At 27.1% G+C, this 27422-nt stretch overlaps 2 protein-coding genes across 11 annotated transcripts in view; both read left to right on the top strand.

The window, feature by feature from the left end:
* ptprma (protein tyrosine phosphatase receptor type Ma) overlaps positions 1-27422 on the top strand; it is a 357435-nt gene that overhangs the window by 260148 nt on the left and 69865 nt on the right. For 9 of the 10 annotated variants that reach the window (XM_067434739.1, XM_067434742.1, XM_067434738.1 and 6 more), the window contains one exon: positions 27160-27422. This exon is cut by the window's right edge. In XM_067434739.1, the coding sequence (XP_067290840.1) occupies positions 27160-27213 (54 nt within the window). In that variant the 3' untranslated portion in view covers positions 27214-27422. The remainder of the gene's footprint in view (positions 1-27159) is intronic. The other variant, XR_010901392.1, reaches the window with a different exon arrangement.
* lrrc30a (leucine rich repeat containing 30a) overlaps positions 1-27422 on the top strand; it is a 327751-nt gene that overhangs the window by 278999 nt on the left and 21330 nt on the right. The gene's annotated exons all lie outside the window — the stretch shown is intronic.

Raw genomic sequence — 27422 nt, 5'->3', positions numbered from 1 at the left:
AATAGTGTATTTATTCAATTATCACAAACTCAAAATGGACAAATATTCACAATTATGACAGTGTGTACTATGACATAATAGTGTATTTATTCAATTATCACAAACTCAAAATGGACAAATATTCACAATTATGACAGTGTGTACTATGACATAATAGTGTATTTATTCAATTATCACAAACTCAAAATGGACAAAAGTACAAAATTACGACAGTGTGTACTATGACATAATAGTGTATTTATTCAATTATCACAAACTCAAAATGGACAAATGTACAAAATTACGACAGTGTGTACTATGACATAATAGTGTATTTATTCAATTATCACAAACTCAAAATGGACAAATGTACAAAATTACGACAGTGTGTACTATGACATAATAGTGTATTTATTCAATTATCACAAACTCAAAATGGACAAATGTACAAAATTACGACAGTGTGTACTATGACATAATAGTGTATTTATTCAATTATCACAAACTCAAAATGGACAAATGTACAAAATTACGACAGTGTGTACTATGACATAATAGTGTATTTATTCAATTATCACAAACTCAAAATGGACAAATGTACAAAATTACGACAGTGTGTACTATGACATAATAGTGTATTTATTCAATTATCACAAACTCAAAATGGACAAATGTACAAAATTACGACAGTGTGTACTATGACATAATAGTGTATTTATTCAATTATCACAAACTCAAAATGGACAAATATTCACAATTACGACAGTGTGTACTATGACATAATAGTGTATTTATTCAATTATCACAAACTCAAAATGGACAAATATTCACAATTACGACAGTTTGTACTATGACATAATAGTGTATTTATTCAATTATCACAAACTCAAAATGGACAAATATACACAATTACGACAGTGTGTACTATGACATAATAGTGTATTTATTCAATTATCACAAACTCAAAATGGACAAAAGTACAAAATTATGACAGTGTGTACTATGACATAATAGTGTATTTATTCAATTATCACAAACTCAAAATGGACAAATATTCACAATTACGACAGTGTGTACTATGACATAATAGTGTATTTATTCAATTATCACAAACTCAAAATGGACAAAAGTACAAAATTACGACAGTGTGTACTATGACATAATAGTGTATTTATTCAATTATCACAAACTCAAAATGGACAAAAGTACAAAATTACGACAGTGTGTGTACTATGACATAATAGTGTATTTATTCAATTATCACAAACTCAAAATGGACAAAAGTACAAAATTACGACAGTGTGTACTATGACATAATAGTGTATTTATTCAATTATCACAAACTCAAAATGGACAAATATTCACAATTACGACAGTGTGTACTATGACATAATAGTGTATTTATTCAATTATCACAAACTCAAAATGGACAAATATTCACAATTACGACAGTGTGTACTATGACATAATAGTGTATTTATTCAATTATCACAAACTCAAAATGGACAAAAGTACAAAATTACGACAGTGTGTACTATGACATAATAGTGTATTTATTCAATTATCACAAACTCAAAATGGACAAATATTCACAATTACGACAGTGTGTACTATGACATAATAGTGTATTTATTCAATTATCACAAACTCAAAATGGACAAAAGTACAAAATTACGACAGTGTGTACTATGACATAATAGTGTATTTATTCAATTATCACAAACTCAAAATGGACAAAAGTACAAAATTACGACAGTGTGTACTATGACATAATAGTGTATTTATTCAATTATCACAAACTCAAAATGGACAAAAGTACAAAATTACGACAGTGTGTACTATGACATAATAGTGTATTTATTCAATTATCACAAACTCAAAATGGACAAAAGTACAAAATTACGACAGTGTGTACTATGACATAATAGTGTATTTATTCAATTATCACAAACTCAAAATGGACAAAAGTACAAAATTACGACAGTGTGTACTATGACATAATAGTGTATTTATTCAATTATCACAAACTCAAAATGGACAAAAGTACAAAATTACGACAGTGTGTACTATGACATAATAGTGTATTTATTCAATTATCACAAACTCAAAATGGACAAAAGTACAAAATTACGACAGTGTGTACTATGACATAATAGTGTATTTATTCAATTATCACAAACTCAAAATGGACAAAAGTACAAAATTACGACAGTGTGTACTATGACATAATAGTGTATTTATTCAATTATCACAAACTCAAAATGGACAAATATTTACAATTACGACAGTGTGTACTATGACATAATAGTGTATTTATTCAATTATCACAAACTCAAAATGGACAAATATTCACAATTACGACAGTGTGTACTATGACATAATAGTGTATTTATTCAATTATCACAAACTCAAAATGGACAAAAGTACAAAATTACGACAGTGTGTACTATGACATAATAGTGTATTTATTCAATTATCACAAACTCAAAATGGACAAATATTCACAATTACGACAGTGTGTACTATGACATAATAGTGTATTTATTCAATTATCACAAACTCAAAATGGACAAAAGTACAAAATTACGACAGTGTGTACTATGACATAATAGTGTATTTATTCAATTATCACAAACTCAAAATGGACAAATATACACAATTACGACAGTGTGTACTATGACATAATAGTGTATTTATTCAATTATCACAAACTCAAAATGGACAAATGTACAAAATTACGACAGTGTGTACTATGACATAATAGTGTATTTATTCAATTATCACAAACTCAAAATGGACAAATGTACAAAATTACGACAGTGTGTACTATGACATAATAGTGTATTTATTCAATTATCACAAACTCAAAATGGACAAATATACACAATTACGACAGTGTGTACTATGACATAATAGTGTATTTATTCAATTATCACAAACTCAAAATGGACAAATGTACAAAATTACGACAGTGTGTACTATGACATAATAGTGTATTTATTCAATTATCACAAACTCAAAATGGACAAATATTCACAATTACGACAGTGTGTACTATGACATAATAGTGTATTTATTCAATTATCACAAACTCAAAATGGACAAAAGTACAAAATTACGACAGTGTGTACTATGACATAATAGTGTATTTATTCAATTATCACAAACTCAAAATGGACAAAAGTACAAAATTACGACAGTTTGTACTATGACATAATAGTGTATTTATTCAATTATCACAAACTCAAAATGGACAAAAGTACAAAATTACGACAGTGTGTACTATGACATAATAGTGTATTTATTCAATTATCACAAACTCAAAATGGACAAAAGTACAAAATTACGACAGTTTGTACTATGACATAATAGTGTATTTATTCAATTATCACAAACTCAAAATGGACAAAAGTACAAAATTACGACAGTGTGTACTATGACATAATAGTGTATTTATTCAATTATCACAAACTCAAAATGGACAAATGTACAAAATTACGACAGTGTGTACTATGACATAATAGTGTATTTATTCAATTATCACAAACTCAAAATGGACAAATGTACAAAATTACGACAGTGTGTACTATGACATAATAGTGTATTTATTCAATTATCACAAACTCAAAATGGACAAATATTCACAATTACGACAGTGTGTACTATGACATAATAGTGTATTTATTCAATTATCACAAACTCAAAATGGACAAATATTCACAATTACGACAGTGTGTACTATGACATAATAGTGTATTTATTCAATTATCACAAACTCAAAATGGACAAAAGTACAAAATTACGACAGTGTGTACTATGACATAATAGTGTATTTATTCAATTATCACAAACTCAAAATGGACAAAAGTACAAAATTACGACAGTTTGTACTATGACATAATAGTGTATTTATTCAATTATCACAAACTCAAAATGGACAAATATTCACAATTACGACAGTGTGTACTATGACATAATAGTGTATTTATTCAATTATCACAAACTCAAAATGGACAAATATTCACAATTACGACAGTGTGTACTATGACATAATAGTGTATTTATTCAATTATCACAAACTCAAAATGGACAAAAGTACAAAATTACGACAGTGTGTACTATGACATAATAGTGTATTTATTCAATTATCACAAACTCAAAATGGACAAAAGTACAAAATTACGACAGTTTGTACTATGACATAATAGTGTATTTATTCAATTATCACAAACTCAAAATGGACAAAAGTACAAAATTACGACAGTGTGTACTATGACATAATAGTGTATTTATTCAATTATCACAAACTCAAAATGGACAAAAGTACAAAATTACGACAGTGTGTACTATGACATAATAGTGTATTTATTCAATTATCACAAACTCAAAATGGACAAATATTCACAATTACGACAGTGTGTACTATGACATAATAGTGTATTTATTCAATTATCACAAACTCAAAATGGACAAATATTCACAATTACGGCAGTGTGTACTATGACATAATAGTGTATTTATTCAATTATCACAAACTCAAAATGGACAAAAGTACAAAATTACGACAGTGTGTACTATGACATAATAGTGTATTTATTCAATTATCACAAACTCAAAATGGACAAAAGTACAAAATCACGACAGTGTGTACTATGACATAATAGTGTATTTATTCAATTATCACAAACTCAAAATAGACAAATATACACAATTACGACAGTGTGTACTATGACATAATAGTGTATTTATTCAATTATCACAAACTCAAAATGGACAAAAGTACAAAATTACGACAGTGTGTACTATGACATAATAGTGTATTTATTCAATTATCACAAACTCAAAATGGACAAATATACACAATTACGGCAGTGTATACTATGACATAATAGTGTATTTATTCAATTATCACAAACTCAAAATGGACAAAAGTACAAAATTACGACAGTGTGTACTATGACATAATAGTGTATTTATTCAATTATCACAAACTCAAAATGGACAAATATTCACAATTACGACAGTGTGTACTATGACATAATAGTGTATTTATTCAATTATCACAAACTCAAAATGGACAAATATACACAATTACGACAGTGTGTACTATGACATAATAGTGTATTTATTCAATTATCACAAACTCAAAATGGACAAATATACACAATTACGACAGTGTGTACTATGACATAATAGTGTATTTATTCAATTATCACAAACTCAAAATGGACAAATGTACAAAATTACGACAGTGTGTACTATGACATAATAGTGTATTTATTCAATTATCACAAACTCAAAATGGACAAATATACACAATTACGGCAGTGTGTACTATGACATAATAGTGTATTTATTCAATTATCACAAACTCAAAATGGACAAATGTACAAAATTACGACAGTGTGTACTATGACATAATAGTGTATTTATTCAATTATCACAAACTCAAAATGGACAAATATTCACAATTACGACAGTGTGTACTATGACATAATAGTGTATTTATTCAATTATCACAAACTCAAAATGGACAAATGTACAAAATTACGACAGTTTGTACTATGACATAATAGTGTATTTATTCAATTATCACAAACTCAAAATGGACAAATATTCACAATTACGACAGTGTGTACTATGACATAATAGTGTATTTATTCAATTATCACAAACTCAAAATGGACAAATATTCACAATTACGACAGTGTGTACTATGACATAATAGTGTATTTATTCAATTATCACAAACTCAAAATGGACAAAAGTACAAAATTACGACAGTTTGTACTATGACATAATAGTGTATTTATTCAATTATCACAAACTCAAAATGGACAAATATACACAATTACGGCAGTGTGTACTATGACATAATAGTGTATTTATTCAATTATCACAAACTCAAAATGGACAAAAGTACAAAATTACGACAGTTTGTACTATGACATAATAGTGTATTTATTCAATTATCACAAACTCAAAATGGACAAATATTCACAATTACGACAGTGTGTACTATGACATAATAGTGTATTTATTCAATTATCACAAACTCAAAATGGACAAATATTCACAATTACGACAGTGTGTACTATGACATAATAGTGTATTTATTCAATTATCACAAACTCAAAATGGACAAAAGTACAAAATTACGACAGTTTGTACTATGACATAATAGTGTATTTATTCAATTATCACAAACTCAAAATGGACAAATATTCACAATTACGACAGTGTGTACTATGACATAATAGTGTATTTATTAAATTATCACAAACTCAAAATGGACAAAAGTACAAAATTACGACAGTGTGTACTATGACATAATAGTGTATTTATTCAATTATCACAAACTCAAAATGGACAAAAGTACAAAATTACGACAGTGTGTACTATGACATAATAGTGTATTTATTCAATTATCACAAACTCAAAATGGACAAAAGTACAAAATTACGACAGTGTGTACTATGACATAATAGTGTATTTATTCAATTATCACAAACTCAAAATGGACAAATGTACAAAATTACGACAGTGTGTACTATGACATAATAGTGTATTTATTCAATTATCACAAACTCAAAATGGACAAATGTACAAAATTACGACAGTGTGTACTATGACATAATAGTGTATTTATTCAATTATCACAAACTCAAAATGGACAAATATACACAATTACGGCAGTGTGTACTATGACATAATAGTGTATTTATTCAATTATCACAAACTCAAAATGGACAAATGTACAAAATTACGACAGTGTGTACTATGACATAATAGTGTATTTATTCAATTATCACAAACTCAAAATGGACAAATATTCACAATTACGACAGTGTGTACTATGACATAATAGTGTATTTATTCAATTATCACAAACTCAAAATGGACAAAAGTACAAAATTACGACAGTGTGTACTATGACATAATAGTGTATTTATTCAATTATCACAAACTCAAAATGGACAAAAGTACAAAATTACGACAGTTTGTACTATGACATAATAGTGTATTTATTCAATTATCACAAACTCAAAATGGACAAAAGTACAAAATTACGACAGTGTGCACTATGACATAATAGTGTATTTATTCAATTATCACAAACTCAAAATGGACAAATATTCACAATTACGACAGTGTGTACTATGACATAATAGTGTATTTATTCAATTATCACAAACTCAAAATGGACAAATATACACAATTACGACAGTGTGTACTATGACATAATAGTGTATTTATTCAATTATCACAAACTCAAAATGGACAAAAGTACAAAATTACGACAGTTTGTACTATGACATAATAGTGTATTTATTCAATTATCACAAACTCAAAATGGACAAAAGTACAAAATTACGACAGTGTGCACTATGACATAATAGTGTATTTATTCAATTATCACAAACTCAAAATGGACAAATATTCACAATTACGACAGTGTGTACTATGACATAATAGTGTATTTATTCAATTATCACAAACTCAAAATGGACAAATATTCACAATTACGACAGTGTGTACTATGACATAATAGTGTATTTATTCAATTATCACAAACTCAAAATGGACAAAAGTACAAAATTACGACAGTGTGTACTATGACATAATAGTGTATTTATTCAATTATCACAAACTCAAAATGGACAAATATTCACAATTACGACAGTGTGCACTATGACATAATAGTGTATTTATTCAATTATCACAAACTCAAAATGGACAAAAGTACAAAATTACGACAGTGTGTACTATGACATAATAGTGTATTTATTCAATTATCACAAACTCAAAATGGACAAAAGTACAAAATTACGACAGTGTGTACTATGACATAATAGTGTATTTATTCAATTATCACAAACTCAAAATGGACAAAAGTACAAAATTACGACAGTGTGTACTATGACATAATAGTGTATTTATTCAATTATCACAAACTCAAAATGGACAAAAGTACAAAATTACGACAGTGTGTACTATGACATAATAGTGTATTTATTCAATTATCACAAACTCAAAATGGACAAAAGTACAAAATTACGACAGTTTGTACTATGACATAGTGTATTTATTCAATTATCACAAACTCAAAATGGACAAAAGTACAAAATTACGACAGTGTGTACTATGACATAATAGTGTATTTATTCAATTATCACAAACTCAAAATGGACAAAAGTACAAAATTACGACAGTGTGTACTATGACATAATAGTGTATTTATTCAATTATCACAAACTCAAAATGGACAAATATTCACAATTACGACAGTGTGTACTATGACATAATAGTGTATTTATTCAATTATCACAAACTCAAAATGGACAAATATTCACAATTACGACAGTGTGTACTATGACATAATAGTGTATTTATTCAATTATCACAAACTCAAAATGGACAAAAGTACAAAATTACGACAGTGTGTACTATGACATAATAGTGTATTTATTCAATTATCACAAACTCAAAATGGACAAATATTCACAATTACGACAGTGTGCACTATGACATAATAGTGTATTTATTCAATTATCACAAACTCAAAATGGACAAAAGTACAAAATTACGACAGTGTGTACTATGACATAATAGTGTATTTATTCAATTATCACAAACTCAAAATGGACAAAAGTACAAAATTACGACAGTGTGTACTATGACATAATAGTGTATTTATTCAATTATCACAAACTCAAAATGGACAAAAGTACAAAATTACGACAGTGTGTACTATGACATAATAGTGTATTTATTCAATTATCACAAACTCAAAATGGACAAAAGTACAAAATTACGACAGTGTGTACTATGACATAATAGTGTATTTATTCAATTATCACAAACTCAAAATGGACAAAAGTACAAAATTACGACAGTTTGTACTATGACATAGTGTATTTATTCAATTATCACAAACTCAAAATGGACAAAAGTACAAAATTACGACAGTGTGTACTATGACATAATAGTGTATTTATTCAATTATCACAAACTCAAAATGGACAAAAGTACAAAATTACGACAGTGTGTACTATGACATAATAGTGTATTTATTCAATTATCACAAACTCAAAATGGACAAAAGTACAAAATTACGACAGTGTGTACTATGACATAATAGTGTATTTATTCAATTATCACAAACTCAAAATGGACAAATATTTACAATTACGACAGTGTGTACTATGACATAATAGTGTATTTATTCAATTATCACAAACTCAAAATGGACAAATATTCACAATTACGACAGTGTGTACTATGACATAATAGTGTATTTATTCAATTATCACAAACTCAAAATGGACAAAAGTACAAAATTACGACAGTTTGTACTATGACATAATAGTGTATTTATTCAATTATCACAAACTCAAAATGGACAAATATTCACAATTACGACAGTGTGTACTATGACATAATAGTGTATTTATTCAATTATCACAAACTCAAAATGGACAAAAGTACAAAATTACGACAGTGTGTACTATGACATAATAGTGTATTTATTCAATTATCACAAACTCAAAATGGACAAATATACACAATTACGACAGTGTGTACTATGACATAATAGTGTATTTATTCAATTATCACAAACTCAAAATGGACAAATGTACAAAATTACGACAGTGTGTACTATGACATAATAGTGTATTTATTCAATTATCACAAACTCAAAATGGACAAATGTACAAAATTACGACAGTGTGTACTATGACATAATAGTGTATTTATTCAATTATCACAAACTCAAAATGGACAAATATACACAATTACGGCAGTGTGTACTATGACATAATAGTGTATTTATTCAATTATCACAAACTCAAAATGGACAAATGTACAAAATTACGACAGTGTGTACTATGACATAATAGTGTATTTATTCAATTATCACAAACTCAAAATGGACAAATATTCACAATTACGACAGTGTGTACTATGACATAATAGTGTATTTATTCAATTATCACAAACTCAAAATGGACAAAAGTACAAAATTACGACAGTGTGTACTATGACATAATAGTGTATTTATTCAATTATCACAAACTCAAAATGGACAAAAGTACAAAATTACGACAGTTTGTACTATGACATAATAGTGTATTTATTCAATTATCACAAACTCAAAATGGACAAAAGTACAAAATTACGACAGTGTGTACTATGACATAATAGTGTATTTATTCAATTATCACAAACTCAAAATGGACAAAAGTACAAAATTACGACAGTTTGTACTATGACATAATAGTGTATTTATTCAATTATCACAAACTCAAAATGGACAAAAGTACAAAATTACGACAGTGTGTACTATGACATAATAGTGTATTTATTCAATTATCACAAACTCAAAATGGACAAATGTACAAAATTACGACAGTGTGTACTATGACATAATAGTGTATTTATTCAATTATCACAAACTCAAAATGGACAAATGTACAAAATTACGACAGTGTGTACTATGACATAATAGTGTATTTATTCAATTATCACAAACTCAAAATGGACAAATATTCACAATTACGACAGTGTGTACTATGACATAATAGTGTATTTATTCAATTATCACAAACTCAAAATGGACAAATATTCACAATTACGACAGTGTGTACTATGACATAATAGTGTATTTATTCAATTATCACAAACTCAAAATGGACAAAAGTACAAAATTACGACAGTGTGTACTATGACATAATAGTGTATTTATTCAATTATCACAAACTCAAAATGGACAAAAGTACAAAATTACGACAGTTTGTACTATGACATAATAGTGTATTTATTCAATTATCACAAACTCAAAATGGACAAATATTCACAATTACGACAGTGTGTACTATGACATAATAGTGTATTTATTCAATTATCACAAACTCAAAATGGACAAATATTCACAATTACGACAGTGTGTACTATGACATAATAGTGTATTTATTCAATTATCACAAACTCAAAATGGACAAATATACACAATTACGACAGTGTGTACTATGACATAATAGTGTATTTATTCAATTATCACAAACTCAAAATGGACAAAAGTACAAAATTACGACAGTGTGTACTATGACATAATAGTGTATTTATTCAATTATCACAAACTCAAAATGGACAAAAGTACAAAATTACGACAGTGTGCACTATGACATAATAGTGTATTTATTCAATTATCACAAACTCAAAATGGACAAATATTCACAATTACGACAGTGTGTACTATGACATAATAGTGTATTTATTCAATTATCACAAACTCAAAATGGACAAAAGTACAAAATTACGACAGTGTGTACTATGACATAATAGTGTATTTATTCAATTATCACAAACTCAAAATGGACAAAAGTACAAAATTACGACAGTGTGTACTATGACATAATAGTGTATTTATTCAATTATCACAAACTCAAAATGGACAAAAGTACAAAATTACGACAGTGTGTACTATGACATAATAGTGTATTTATTCAATTATCACAAACTCAAAATGGACAAAAGTACAAAATTACGACAGTGTGCACTATGACATAATAGTGTATTTATTCAATTATCACAAACTCAAAATGGACAAATATACAAAATTACGACAGTGTGTACTATGACATAATAGTGTATTTATTCAATTATCACAAACTCAAAATGAAAACATAAAAGTGGAATTATTCAAATATCAAATAAAGTCAAAATGGACAAAAATTTAAAGTTACGACAGTGTATACTATTACATAAAAGTGGAAATTATTCAAATATCAAATAAAGTCAAAATGGACAAAAATTTAAAGTTACGACAGTGTATACTATTACACAAAAGTGGAATTATTCAAATATCAAATAAAGTCAAAATGGACAAAAATTTAAAGTTACGACAGTGTATACTATTACGTAAAAGTGGAATTATTCAAATATCAAATAAAATCAAAATGGACAAAAATGTAAAGTTTCGACAGTGTATACTATTACACAAAAGTGGAAATTATTCAAATATCAAATAAAGTCAAAACGGACAAAAATGTAAAGTTACGACAGTGTATACTATTACGTAAAAGTGAAATTATTCAAATATCAAATAAAGTCAAAACAGACAAAAATTTAAAGTTACGACAGTGTATACTACTACACAAAAGTGGAAATTATTCAAATATCAAATAAAATCAAAATGGACAAAAATCTAAAGTTACGACAGTGTATACTATTACACAAAAGTGGAATTATTCAAATATCAAATAAAGTCAAAATGGACAAAAATTTAAAGTTACGACAGTGTATACTATTACGTAAAAGTGGAATTATTCAAATATCAAATAAAATCAAAACGGACAAAAATGTAAAGTTGCGACAGTGTATACTACTACACAAAAGTGGAAATTATTCAAATATCAAATAAAATCAAAATGGACAAAAATCTAAAGTTACGACAGTGTATACTATTACACAAAAGTGGAATTATTCAAATATCAAATAAAGTCAAAATGGACAAAAATTTAAAGTTACGACAGTGTATACTATTACACAAAAGTGGAATTATTCAAATATCAAATAAAGTCAAAACGGACAAAAATGTAAAGTTACGATAGTGTATACTATTACACAAAAGTGGAAATTATTCAAATTTCAAATAAAGTCAAAATGGACAAAAATTTAAAGTTTCGACAGTGTATACTATTACACAAAAGTGGAATTATTCAAATATCAAATAAAGTCAAAACGGACAAAAATGTAAAGTTACGACAGTGTATACTATTACACAAAAGTGGAAATTATTCAAATATCAAATAAAATCAAAATGGACAAAAATTTAAAGTTACGACAGTGTATACTATTACGTAAAAGTGGAAATTATTCAAATATCAAATAAAATCGAAATGGACAAAAATTTAAAGTTACGACAGTGTACACTATTACACAAAAGTGGAATTATTCAAATATCAAATAAAATCAAAATGGACAAAAATGTAAAGTTACGACAGTGTATACTATTACGTAAAAGTGGAAATTATTCAAATATCAAATAAAATCAAAACGGACAAAAATTTAAAGTTACGACAGTGTACACTATTACACAAAAGTGGAATTATTCAAATATCAAATAAAGTCAAAATGGACAAAAATTTAAAGTTACGACAGTGTGTACTATTACACAAAAGTGGAATTATTCAAATATCAAATAAAATCAAAATGGACAAAAATTTAAAGTTACGACAGTGTATACTATTACGTAAAAGTGGAAATTATTCAAATATCAAATAAAATCAAAACGGACAAAAATTTAAAGTTACGACAGTGTATACTATTACGTAAAAGTGGAATTATTCAAATATCAAATAAAATCAAAACGGACAAAAATTTAAAGTTACGACAGTGTATACTATTACACAAAAGTGGAATTATTCAAATGTCAAATAAAATCAAAATGGACAAAAATGTAAAGTTTCGACAGTGTATACTATTACACAAAAGTGGAAATTATTCAAATATCAAATAAAGTCAAAATGGACAAAAATGTAAAGTTACGACAGTGTATACTATTACACAAAAGTGAAATTATTCAAATATCAAATAAAATCAAAACGGACAAAAATTTAAAGTTACGACAGTGTATACTATTACACAAAAGTGGAATTATACTATTACATAAAAGTGGAATTATTCAAATATCAAATAAAATCAAAACGGACAAAAATGTAAAGTTACGACAGTGTATACTATTACATAAAAGTGGAATTATTCAAATATCAAATAAAATCAAAACGGACAAAAATTTAAAGTTACGACAGTGTATACTATTACACAAAAGTGGAAATTATTCAAATATCAAATAAAATCGAAATGGACAAAAATGTAAAGTTACGACAGTGTATACTATTACACAAAAGTGGAATTATTCAAATATCAAATAAAGTCGAAAGGGACAAAAATTTAAAGTTACGACAGTGTATACTATTACACAAAAGTGGAATTATTCAAATATCAAATAAAGTCGAAAGGGACAAAAATGTAAAGTTACGACAGTGTATACTATTACACAAAAGTGGAATTATTCAAATATCAAATAAAGTCGAAAGGGACAAAAATTTAAAGTTTCGACAGTGTATACTATTACACAAAAGTGGAATTATTCAAATATCAAATAAAGTCGAAAGGGACAAAAATTTAAAGTTTCGACAGTGTATACTATTACACAAAAGTGGAATTATTCAAATATCAAATAAAATCGAAACGGACAAAAATTTAAAGTTTCGACAGTGTATACTATTACACAAAAGTGGAATTATTCAAATATCAAATAAAGTCGAAAGGGACAAAAATTTAAAGTTACGACAGTGTATACTATTACACAAAAGTGGAATTATTCAAATATCAAATAAAATCAAAACGGACAAAAATTTAAAGTTACGACAGTGTATACTATTACACAAAAGTGGAATTATTCAAATATCAAATAAAGTCGAAAGGGACAAAAATTTAAAGTTTTGACAGTGTATACTATTACACAAAAGTGGAATTATTCAAATATCAAATAAAGTCGAAAGGGACAAAAATTTAAAGTTTCGACAGTGTATACTATTACACAAAAGTGGAATTATTCAAATATCAAATAAAATCGAAACGGACAAAAATTTAAAGTTACGACAGTGTATACTATTACACAAAAGTGGAATTATTCAAATATCAAATAAAATCAAAACGGACAAAAATTTAAAGTTACGACAGTGTACACTATTACACAAAAGTGGAATTATTCAAATATCAAATAAAATCAAAACGGACAAAAATTTAAAGTTACGACAGTGTATACTATTACACAAAAGTGGAATTATTTAAATATCAAATAAAGTCGAAAGGGACAACAATTTAAAGTTACGACAGTGTATACTATTACACAAAAGTGGAATTATTCAAATATCAAATAAAATCAAAACGGACAAAAATGTAAAGTTACGACAGTGTATACTATTACACAAAAGTGGAATTATTCAAATATCAAATAAAATCAAAACGGACAAAAATTTAAAGTTACGACAGTGTATACTATTACACAAAAGTGGAATTATTTAAATATCAAATAAAGTCGAAAGGGACAAAAATTTAAAGTTACGACAGTGTATACTATTACACAAAAGTGGAATTATTCAAATATCAAATAAAGTCAAAATGGACAAAAATTTAAAGTTACGACAGTGTATACTATTACACAAAAGTGGAATTATTCAAATATCAAATAAAATCAAAACGGACAAAAATGTAAAGTTACGACAGTGTATACTATTACACAAAAGTGGAATTATTCAAATATCAAATAAAATCAAAACGGACAAAAATTTAAAGTTACGACAGTGTATACTATTACACAAAAGTGGAATTATTTAAATATCAAATAAAGTCGAAAGGGACAAAAATGTAAAGTTACGACAGTGTATACTATTACACAAAAGTGGAATTATTCAAATATCAAATAAAATCAAAACGGACAAAAATTTAAAGTTACGACAGTGTATACTATTACACAAAAGTGGAATTATTCAAATATCAAATAAAATCAAAACGGACAAAAATGTAAAGTTACGACAGTGTATACTATTACACAAAAGTGGAATTATTCAAATATCAAATAAAATCAAAACGGACAAAAATGTAAAGTTACGACAGTGTATACTATTACACAAAAGTGGAATTATTCAAATATCAAATAAAATCAAAACGGACAAAAATTTAAAGTTACGACAGTGTATACTATTACACAAAAGTGGAATTATTCAAATATCAAATAAAGTCAAAATGGACAAAAATTTAAAGTTACGACAGTGTATACTATTACACAAAAGTGGAAATTATTCAAATATCAAATAAAGTCAAAACGGACAAAAATTTAAAGTTACGACAGTGTATACTATTACACAAAAGTGGAATTATTCAAATATCAAATAAAATCGAAACGGACAAAAATTTAAAGTTACGACAGTGTATACTATTACACAAAAGTGGAATTATTCAAATATCAAATAAAGTCGAAAGGGACAAAAATTTAAAGTTTCGACAGTGTATACTATTACACAAAAGTGGAATTATTCAAATATCAAATAAAATCGAAACGGACAAAAATTTAAAGTTACGACAGTGTATACTATTACACAAAAGTGGAATTATTCAAATATCAAATAAAGTCGAAAGGGACAAAAATTTAAAGTTTCGACAGTGTATACTATTACACAAAAGTGGAATTATTCAAATATCAAATAAAGTCGAAAGGGACAAAAATTTAAAGTTTCGACAGTGTATACTATTACACAAAAGTGGAATTATTCAAATATCAAATAAAATCGAAACGGACAAAAATTTAAAGTTACGACAGTGTATACTATTACACAAAAGTGGAATTATTCAAATATCAAATAAAATCGAAACGGACAAAAATTTAAAGTTACGACAGTGTATACTATTACACAAAAGTGGAATTATTCAAATATCAAATAAAATCAAAACGGACAAAAATTTAAAGTTACGACAGTGTATACTATTACGTAAAAGTGGAAATTATTCAAATATCAAATAAAATCAAAACGGACAAAAATTTAAAGTTACGACAGTGTATACTATTACACAAAAGTGGAATTATTTAAATATCAAATAAAGTCGAAAGGGACAAAAATGTAAAGTTACGACAGTGTATACTATTACACAAAAGTGGAATTATTCAAATATCAAATAAAGTCAAAACGGACAAAAATTTAAAGTTTCGACAGTGTATACTATTACACAAAAGTGGAAATTATTCAAATATCAAATAAAATCAAAACGGACAAAAATTTAAAGTTACGACAGTGTATACTATTACACAAAAGTGGAATTATTTAAATATCAAATAAAGTCGAAAGGGACAAAAATGTAAAGTTACGACAGTGTATACTATTACACAAAAGTGGAAATTATTCAAATATCAAATAAAATCGAAATGGACAAAAATTTAAAGTTACGACAGTGTATACTATTACACAAAAGTGGAAATTATTCAAATATCAAATAAAATCGAAATGGACAAAAATTTAAAGTTTCGACAGTGTATACTATTACACAAAAGTGGAATTATTCAAATATCAAATAAAATCAAAACGGACAAAAATTTAAAGTTACGACAGTGTATACTATTACACAAAAGTGGAATTATTCAAATATCAAATAAAATCGAAACGGACAAAAATTTAAAGTTACGACAGTGTATACTATTACACAAAAGTGGAATTATTCAAATATCAAATAAAATCGAAACGGACAAAAATTTAAAGTTTCGACAGTGTATACTATTACACAAAAGTGGAATTATTTAAATATCAAATAAAGTCGAAAGGGACAAAAATTTAAAGTTACGACAGTGTATACTATTACACAAAAGTGGAAATTATTCAAATATCAAATAAAATCGAAATGGACAAAAATTTAAAGTTACGACAGTGTATACTATTACACAAAAGTGGAATTATTCAAATATCAAATAAAATCGAAATGGACAAAAATTTAAAGTTACGACAGTGTATACTATTACACAAAAGTGGAATTATTCAAATATCAAATAAAATCGAAATGGACAAAAATTTAAAGTTACGACAGTGTATACTATTACGTAAAAGTGGAATTATTCAAATATCAAATAAAATCAAAACGGACAAAAATTTAAAGTTACGACAGTGTATACTATTACACAAAAGTGGAATTATTCAAATATCAAATAAAATCGAAACGGACAAAAATTTAAAGTTACGACAGTGTATACTATTACACAAAAGTGGAATTATTCAAATATCAAATAAAATCAAAACGGACAAAAATGTAAAGTTACGACAGTGTATACTATTACGTAAAAGTGGAATTATTCAAATATCAAATAAAATCAAAACGGACAAAAATTTAAAGTTACGACAGTGTATACTATTACACAAAAGTGGAAATTATTCAAATATCAAATAAAGTCAAAATGGACAAAAATGTAAAGTTACGACAGTGTATACTATTACACAAAAGTGGAATTATTCAAATATCAAATAAAGTCAAAATGGACAAAAATTTAAAGTTACGACAGTGTATACTATTACGTAAAAGTGGAAATTATTCAAATATCAAATAAAGTCAAAACGGACAAAAATTTAAAGTTACGACAGTGTATACTATTACACAAAAGTGGAATTATTCAAATATCAAATAAAATCGAAACGGACAAAAATTTAAAGTTACGACAGTGTATACTATTACACAAAAGTGGAATTATTCAAATATCAAATAAAATCAAAACGGAAAAAAATTTAAAGTTTCGACAGTGTATACTATTACACAAAAGTGGAATTATTCAAATATCAAATAAAGTCAAAACGGACAAAAATGTAAAGTTTCGACAGTGTATACTATTACACAAAAGTGGAATTATTCAAATATCAAATAAAGTCAAAATGGACAAAAATTTAAAGTTTCGACAGTGTATACTATTACACAAAAGTGGAATTATTCAAATATCAAATAAAGTCAAAACGGACAAAAATGTAAAGTTTCGACAGTGTATACTATTACACAAAAGTGGAAATTATTCAAATATCAAATAAAGTCAAAATGGACAAAAATTTAAAGTTACGACAGTGTATACTATTACACAAAAGTGGAATTATTCAAATATCAAATAAAATCAAAACGGACAAAAATGTAAAGTTTCGACAGTGTATACTATTACACAAAAGTGGAAATTATTAAAATATCAAATAAAGTCAAAAGGACAAAAATTTAAAGTTTCGACAGTGTATACTATTACACAAAAGTGGAAATTATTCAAATATCAAATAAAATCAAAACGGACAAAAATTTAAAGTTTCGACAGTGTATACTATTACACAAAAGTGGAATTATTCAAATATCAAATAAAATCAAAATGGACAAAAATGTAAAGTTTCGACAGTGTATACTATTACACAAAAGTGGAATTATTCAAATATCAAATAAAGTCAAAATGGACAAAAATTTAAAGTTACGACAGTGTATACTATTACACAAAAGTGGAATTATTCAAATATCAAATAAAGTCGAAAGGGACAAAAATTTAAAGTTACGACAGTGTATACTATTACACAAAAGTGGAATTATTCAAATATCAAATAAAGTCAAAATGGACAAAAATTTAAAGTTTCGACAGTGTATACTATTACACAAAAGTGGAATTATTCAAATATCAAATAAAGTCGAAATGGACAAAAATTTAAAGTTTCGACAGTGTATACTATTACACAAAAGTGGAATTATTCAAATATCAAATAAAATCGAAACGGACAAAAATTTAAAGTTTCGACAGTGTATACTATTACACAAAAGTGGAATTATTCAAATATCAAATAAAATCAAAACGGACAAAAATTTAAAGTTACGACAGTGTATACTATTACACAAAAGTGGAATTATTCAAATATCAAATAAAGTCGAAAGGGACAAAAATTTAAAGTTACGACAGTGTATACTATTACACAAAAGTGGAATTATTCAAATATCAAATAAAGTCAAAATGGACAAAAATTTAAAGTTTCGACAGTGTATACTATTACACAAAAGTGGAATTATTCAAATATCAAATAAAGTCGAAACGGACAAAAATTTAAAGTTACGACAGTGTATACTATTACACAAAAGTGGAAATTATTCAAATATCAAATAAAATCGAAACGGACAAAAATTTAAAGTTACGACAGTGTATACTATTACACAAAAGTGGAATTATTTAAATATCAAATAAAATCAAAACGGACAAAAATTTAAAGTTTCGACAGTGTATACTATTACACAAAAGTGGAATTATTCAAATATCAAATAAAATCAAAACGGACAAAAATTTAAAGTTACGACAGTGTATACTATTACACAAAAGTGGAATTATTCAAATATCAAATAAAATCAAAACGGACAAAAATTTAAAGTTACGACAGTGTATACTATTACACAAAAGTGGAATTATTCAAATATCAAATAAAATCAAAACGGACAAAAATTTAAAGTTACGACAGTGTATACTATTACACAAAAGTGGAATTATTCAAATATCAAATAAAGTCAAAATGGACAAAAATTTAAAGTTTCGACAGTGTATACTATTACACAAAAGTGGAATTATTCAAATATCAAATAAAGTCGAAATGGACAAAAATTTAAAGTTTCGACAGTGTATACTATTACACAAAAGTGGAATTATTCAAATATCAAATAAAATCGAAACGGACAAAAATTTAAAGTTTCGACAGTGTATACTATTACACAAAAGTGGAATTATTCAAATATCAAATAAAATCAAAACGGACAAAAATTTAAAGTTACGACAGTGTATACTATTACACAAAAGTGGAATTATTCAAATATCAAATAAAGTCGAAAGGGACAAAAATTTAAAGTTACGACAGTGTATACTATTACACAAAAGTGGAATTATTCAAATATCAAATAAAGTCAAAATGGACAAAAATTTAAAGTTTCGACAGTGTATACTATTACACAAAAGTGGAATTATTCAAATATCAAATAAAGTCGAAAGGGACAAAAATTTAAAGTTTCGACAGTGTATACTATTACACAAAAGTGGAAATTATTCAAATATCAAATAAAATCGAAACGGACAAAAATTTAAAGTTACGACAGTGTATACTATTACACAAAAGTGGAATTATTTAAATATCAAATAAAATCAAAACGGACAAAAATTTAAAGTTTCGACAGTGTATACTATTACACAAAAGTGGAATTATTCAAATATCAAATAAAATCAAAACGGACAAAAATTTAAAGTTACGACAGTGTATACTATTACACAAAAGTGGAATTATTCAAATATCAAATAAAATCAAAACGGACAAAAATTTAAAGTTACGACAGTGTATACTATTACACAAAAGTGGAATTATTCAAATATCAAATAAAATCAAAACGGACAAAAATTTAAAGTTACGACAGTGTATACTATTACACAAAAGTGGAATTATTTAAATATCAAATAAAGTCGAAAGGGACAAAAATTTAAAGTTACGACAGTGTATACTATTACACAAAAGTGGAATTATTCAAATATCAAATAAAATCAAAACGGACAAAAATGTAAAGTTACGACAGTGTGTACTATTACACAAAAGTGGAATTATTCAAATATCAAATAAAATCAAAACGGACAAAAATGTAAAGTTTCGACAGTGTATACTATTACACAAAAGTGGAATTATTCAAATATCAAATAAAATCAAAACGGACAAAAATGTAAAGTTATGACAGTGTATACTATTACACAAAAGTGGAATTATTCAAATATCAAATAAAGTCAAAATGGACAAAAATTTAAAGTTACGACAGTGTATACTATTACACAAAAGTGGAAATTATTCAAATATCAAATAAAGTCAAAACGGACAAAAATTTAAAGTTACGACAGTGTATACTATTACACAAAAGTGGAATTATTCAAATATCAAATAAAATCGAAACGGACAAAAATTTAAAGTTACGACAGTGTATACTATTACACAAAAGTGGAATTATTCAAATATCAAATAAAGTCGAAAGGGACAAAAATTTAAAGTTTCGACAGTGTATACTATTACACAAAAGTGGAATTATTCAAATATCAAATAAAGTCGAAAGGGACAAAAATTTAAAGTTTCGACAGTGTATACTACTACACAAAAGTGGAATTATTCAAATATCAAATAAAGTCGAAAGGGACAAAAATTTAAAGTTACGACAGTGTATACTATTACACAAAAGTGGAATTATTCAAATATCAAATAAAATCGAAAGGGACAAAAATTTAAAGTTACGACAGTGTATACTATTACACAAAAGTGGAATTATTCAAATATCAAATAAAATCAAAACGGACAAAAATTTAAAGTTTCGACAGTGTATACTACTACACAAAAGTGGAATTATTCAAATATCAAATAAAGTCGAAAGGGACAAAAATTTAAAGTTACGACAGTGTATACTATTACACAAAAGTGGAATTATTCAAATATCAAATAAAATCGAAACGGACAAAAATTTAAAGTTACGACAGTGTATACTATTACACAAAAGTGGAATTATTCAAATATCAAATAAAATCAAAACGGACAAAAATTTAAAGTTACGACAGTGTATACTATTACGTAAAAGTGGAAATTATTCAAATATCAAATAAAATCAAAACGGACAAAAATTTAAAGTTACGACAGTGTATACTATTACACAAAAGTGGAAATTATTCAAATATCAAATAAAATCAAAACGGACAAAAATTTAAAGTTACGACAGTGTATACTATTACACAAAAGTGGAATTATTCAAATATCAAATAAAATCAAAACGGACAAAAATTTAAAGTTACGACAGTGTATACTATTACGTAAAAGTGGAAATTATTCAAATATCAAATAAAATCAAAATGGACAAAAATTTAAAGTTACGACAGTGTATACTATTACGTAAAAGTGGAAATTATTCAAATATCAAATAAAATCAAAACGGACAAAAATTTAAAGTTACGACAGTGTATACTATTACACAAAAGTGGAAATTATTCAAATATCAAATAAAATCAAAATGGACAAAAATGTAAAGTTACGACAGTGTATACTATTACACAAAAGTGGAATTATTCAAATATCAAATAAAATCAAAACGGACAAAAATTTAAAGTTACGACAGTGTACACTATTACACAAAAGTGGAAATTATTCAAATATCAAATAAAATCAAAACGGACAAAAATGTAAAGTTACGATAGTGTATACTATTACACAAAAGTGGAATTATTCAAATATCAAATAAAATCAAAACGGACAAAAATTTAAAGTTACGACAGTGTATACTATTACACAAAAGTGGAATTATTTAAATATCAAATAAAGTCGAAAGGGACAAAAATGTAAAGTTACGACAGTGTATACTATTACACAAAAGTGGAAATTATTCAAATATCAAATAAAATCGAAACGGACAAAAATTTAAAGTTTCGACAGTGTATACTATTACACAAAAGTGGAATTATTTAAATATCAAATAAAGTCGAAAGGGACAAAAATTTAAAGTTACGACAGTGTATACTATTACACAAAAGTGGAAATTATTCAAATATCAAATAAAATCGAAATGGACAAAAATTTAAAGTTACGACAGTGTATACTATTACACAAAAGTGGAATTATTCAAATATCAAATAAAGTCAAAATGGACAAAAATTTAAAGTTACGACAGTGTATACTATTACGTAAAAGTGGAAATTATTCAAATATCAAATAAAGTCAAAACGGACAAAAATTTAAAGTTAAGACAGTGTATACTATTACACAAAAGTGGAATTATTCAAATATCAAATAAAATCGAAACGGACAAAAATTTAAAGTTACGACAGTGTATACTATTACACAAAAGTGGAATTATTCAAATATCAAATAAAATCAAAACAGACAAAAATGTAAAGTTTCGACAGTGTATACTATTACACAAAAGTGGAAATTATTCAAATATCAAATAAAGTCAAAATGGACAAAAATTTAAAGTTACGACAGTGTATACTATTACGTAAAAGTGGAAATTATTCAAATATCAAATAAAGTCAAAACGGACAAAAATTTAAAGTTACGACAGTGTGTACTATTACACAAAAGTGGAATTATTCAAATATCAAATAAAATCGAAACGGACAAAAATTTAAAGTTACGACAGTGTATACTATTACACAAAAGTGGAATTATTCAAATATCAAATAAAGTCAAAATGGACAAAAATTTAAAGTTACGACAGTGTATACTACTACACAAAAGTGGAATTATTCAAATATCAAATAAAATCGAAACGGACAAAAATTTAAAGTTTCGACAGTGTATGCTATTACACAAAAGTGGAATTATTCAAATATCAAATAAAATCGAAACGGACAAAAATTTAAAGTTTCGACAGTGTATACTATTACACAAAAGTGGAATTATTCAAATATCAAATAAAATCGAAACGGACAAAAATTTAAAGTTACGACAGTGTATACTATTACACAAAAGTGGAATTATTCAAATATCAAATAAAATCAAAACGGACAAAAATGTAAAGTTTCGACAGTGTATACTATTACACAAAAGTGGAAATTATTCAAATATCAAATAAAATCGAAACGGACAAAAATTTAAAGTTACGACAGTGTATACTATTACACAAAAGTGGAAATTATTCAAATATCAAATAAAATCAAAACGGACAAAAATGTAAAGTTTCGACAGTGTATACTATTACACAAAAGTGGAAATTATTCAAATATCAAATAAAATCGAAACGGACAAAAATTTAAAGTTACGACAGTGTATACTATTACACAAAAGTGGAAATTATTCAAATATCAAATAAAATCGAAACGGACAAAAATTTAAAGTTACGACAGTGTATACTACTACACAAAAGTGGAAATTATTCAAATATCAAATAAAATCGAAACGGACAAAAATTTAAAGTTACGACAGTGTATACTACTACACAAAAGTGGAAATTATTCAAATATCAAATAAAATCGAAACGGACAAAAATTTAAAGTTACGACAGTGTATACTATTACACAAAAGTGGAATTATTCAAATATCAAATAAAATCGAAACGGACAAAAATGTAAAGTTTCGACAGTGTATACTATTACACAAAAGTGGAATTATTCAAATATCAAATAAAATCGAAACGGACAAAAATTTAAAGTTACGACAGTGTATACTATTACACAAAAGTGGAATTATTCAAATATCAAATAAAATCAAAATGGACAAAAATTTAAAGTTACGACAGTGTATACTATTACACAAAAGTGGAATTATTCAAATATCAAATAAAATCAAAACGGACAAAAATTTAAAGTTACGACAGTGTATACTATTACACAAAAGTGGAATTATTCAAATATCAAATAAAATCGAAACGGACAAAAATTTAAAGTTACGACAGTGTATACTATTACACAAAAGTGGAATTATTCAAATATCAAATAAAATCAAAACGGACAAAAATGTAAAGTTTCGACAGTGTATACTATTACACAAAAGTGGAAATTATTCAAATATCAAATAAAATCAAAACGGACAAAAATTTAAAGTTTCGACAGTGTATACTATTACACAAAAGTGGAATTATTCAAATATCAAATAAAGTCGAAAGGGACAAAAATGTAAAGTTTCGACAGTGTATACTATTACACAAAAGTGGAATTATTCAAATATCAAATAAAGTCGAAAGGGACAAAAATGTAAAGTTTCGACAGTGTATACTATTACACAAAAGTGGAAATTATTCAAATATCAAATAAAATCGAAACGGACAAAAATTTAAAGTTACGACAGTGTATACTATTACACAAAAGTGGAATTATTCAAATATCAAATAAAATCGAAACGGACAAAAATTTAAAGTTACGACAGTGTATACTATTACACAAAAGTGGAATTATTCAAATATCAAATAAAATCGAAACGGACAAAAATTTAAAGTTACGACAGTGTATACTATTACACAAAAGTGGAATTATTCAAATATTAAATAAAATCGAAACGGACAAAAATTTAAAGTTACGACAGTGTATACTATTACACAAAAGTGGAATTATTCAAATATCAAATAAAATCGAAACGGACAAAAATTTAAAGTTACGACAGTGTATACTATTACACAAAAGTGGAATTATTCAAATATCAAATAAAGTCAAAACGGACAAAAATTTAAAGTTACGACAGTGTATACTATTACACAAAAGTGGAATTATTCAAATATCAAATAAAGTCAAAATGGACAAAAATGTAAAGTTACGACAGTGTATACTATTACACAAAAGTGGAATTATTCAAATATCAAATAAAGTCAAAATGGACAAAAATTTAAAGTTACGACAGTGTATACTATTACACAAAAGTGGAATTATTCAAATATCAAATAAAATCGAAACGGACAAAAATTTAAAGTTACGACAGTGTATACTATTACACAAAAGTGGAATTATTCACAAATTCACATTGGATAAATTGTAAAATGCTCATGCGATCTGCCCCATGATTTTTGGCTCAGTCTCAGAGATTATGGGATGTCAGTGCGGTGACGTGTAGATGCGATACGGCGTCGTTAAACTCCTGCTGCCGTCAGAAGCTGCTCAAATGAACACAATCCCTTCCTCCAAATATCCCTGAAATGGATTCAAATGTAGATTATTATAAAGAGCGTTAATGTGCCTCAACTAGACCATTTTCAGTGGATTTTTGGAGATGTTTATGCAACTCATTTGATAGAGAAAACGAGACTCATTTCTGTTTGAAACATGAGTTACTCTTCAGGCATTCCTCTTTAAACGCAGACAGCATCAGCCGTGTGCGAAGGGAACCTCATCTGGGTTCCAATCACTGAAAACGGGTTCATGTGCAATTCAACAACGCACTTGGAGCTGTTTTGAGATCCTCATATCTCTGGGAATGAACTACACAGGGCCTTGAAAATGAAGACTTCAGAAGGAAAGTTTATTAGGAATGAGAATGCAGAAGGATATTAAGATATCTTGAATATTTTTAGCATTACAGGCTAGTAAACTTTGGGAAAGGAGCATTTATGGCACTCAGACAGGAATGTTCTACGCAATGAGCTGATAGAAAAACATGATACACATTTCTAGCGTTAACATGATTTGTTCTTTAGATATTCCTCTTTTAATATAAATAGTATACGCTGTATCCAAAGTGACCCACATTTGGTTTGTGACCACTGAAGATTGACCAGCTAACTCATGGATCCGCATCTCCATATCGCTGGGAGTGAACCATCGAGGGTCTTTAAAATGGAGAAACCAAAAGAAAGGTTTATTAAGAACCAGAAATACGCTTCAGATGTCCCGTCACTACCTGAGACCGATCAGATTCTGGCTTTATTCACTGTTTATGTTCATCTTTCTACTGAAAATATATGAACAAAATCACAAATCTGAGCATGGAATGACCCAGAATTGTTTGATGTGTGTTTTGGCACTGATGAAATCTTTCCGATCTACACAAGGCTCTTTAAGAAGGTTCTTCACTGGCATCGGTGTGTGTATCCTGGTGTGTGTGCAGACAGTGACCTCTGCTGGTGTGTGTGTGTGTGTTTCCTCTGCAGGATCAGTACAAGTTTTGCTATGAGGTGGCGCTGGAATACTTGAATTCTGGGTAGTGTGTGTGTAGGAGTCTCCTTCGTCCCGTTCTTCACCTCCTCCCTGGACACTGAAGCGCACACACACTCTCTCACACACACACACACACACACACACGGACGTCTGCGGCTGGAGCTCTGCTGACCGATGGCCATCTTCTCATCAGTGTTTATGTGGATGTTTATTTCTCTCATTGTTTCCCGTCGGTTTGCTTTTATACTTTCGTTTA

Source organism: Pseudorasbora parva, chromosome 24 (genome assembly GCF_024679245.1).
Source record: "Pseudorasbora parva isolate DD20220531a chromosome 24, ASM2467924v1, whole genome shotgun sequence".
Taxonomy (NCBI): Eukaryota; Metazoa; Chordata; class Actinopteri; order Cypriniformes; family Gobionidae; genus Pseudorasbora; species Pseudorasbora parva.
Note: the sequence above shows the minus strand (reverse complement) of the source record. Positions and strands in the feature narration are given on the sequence as shown.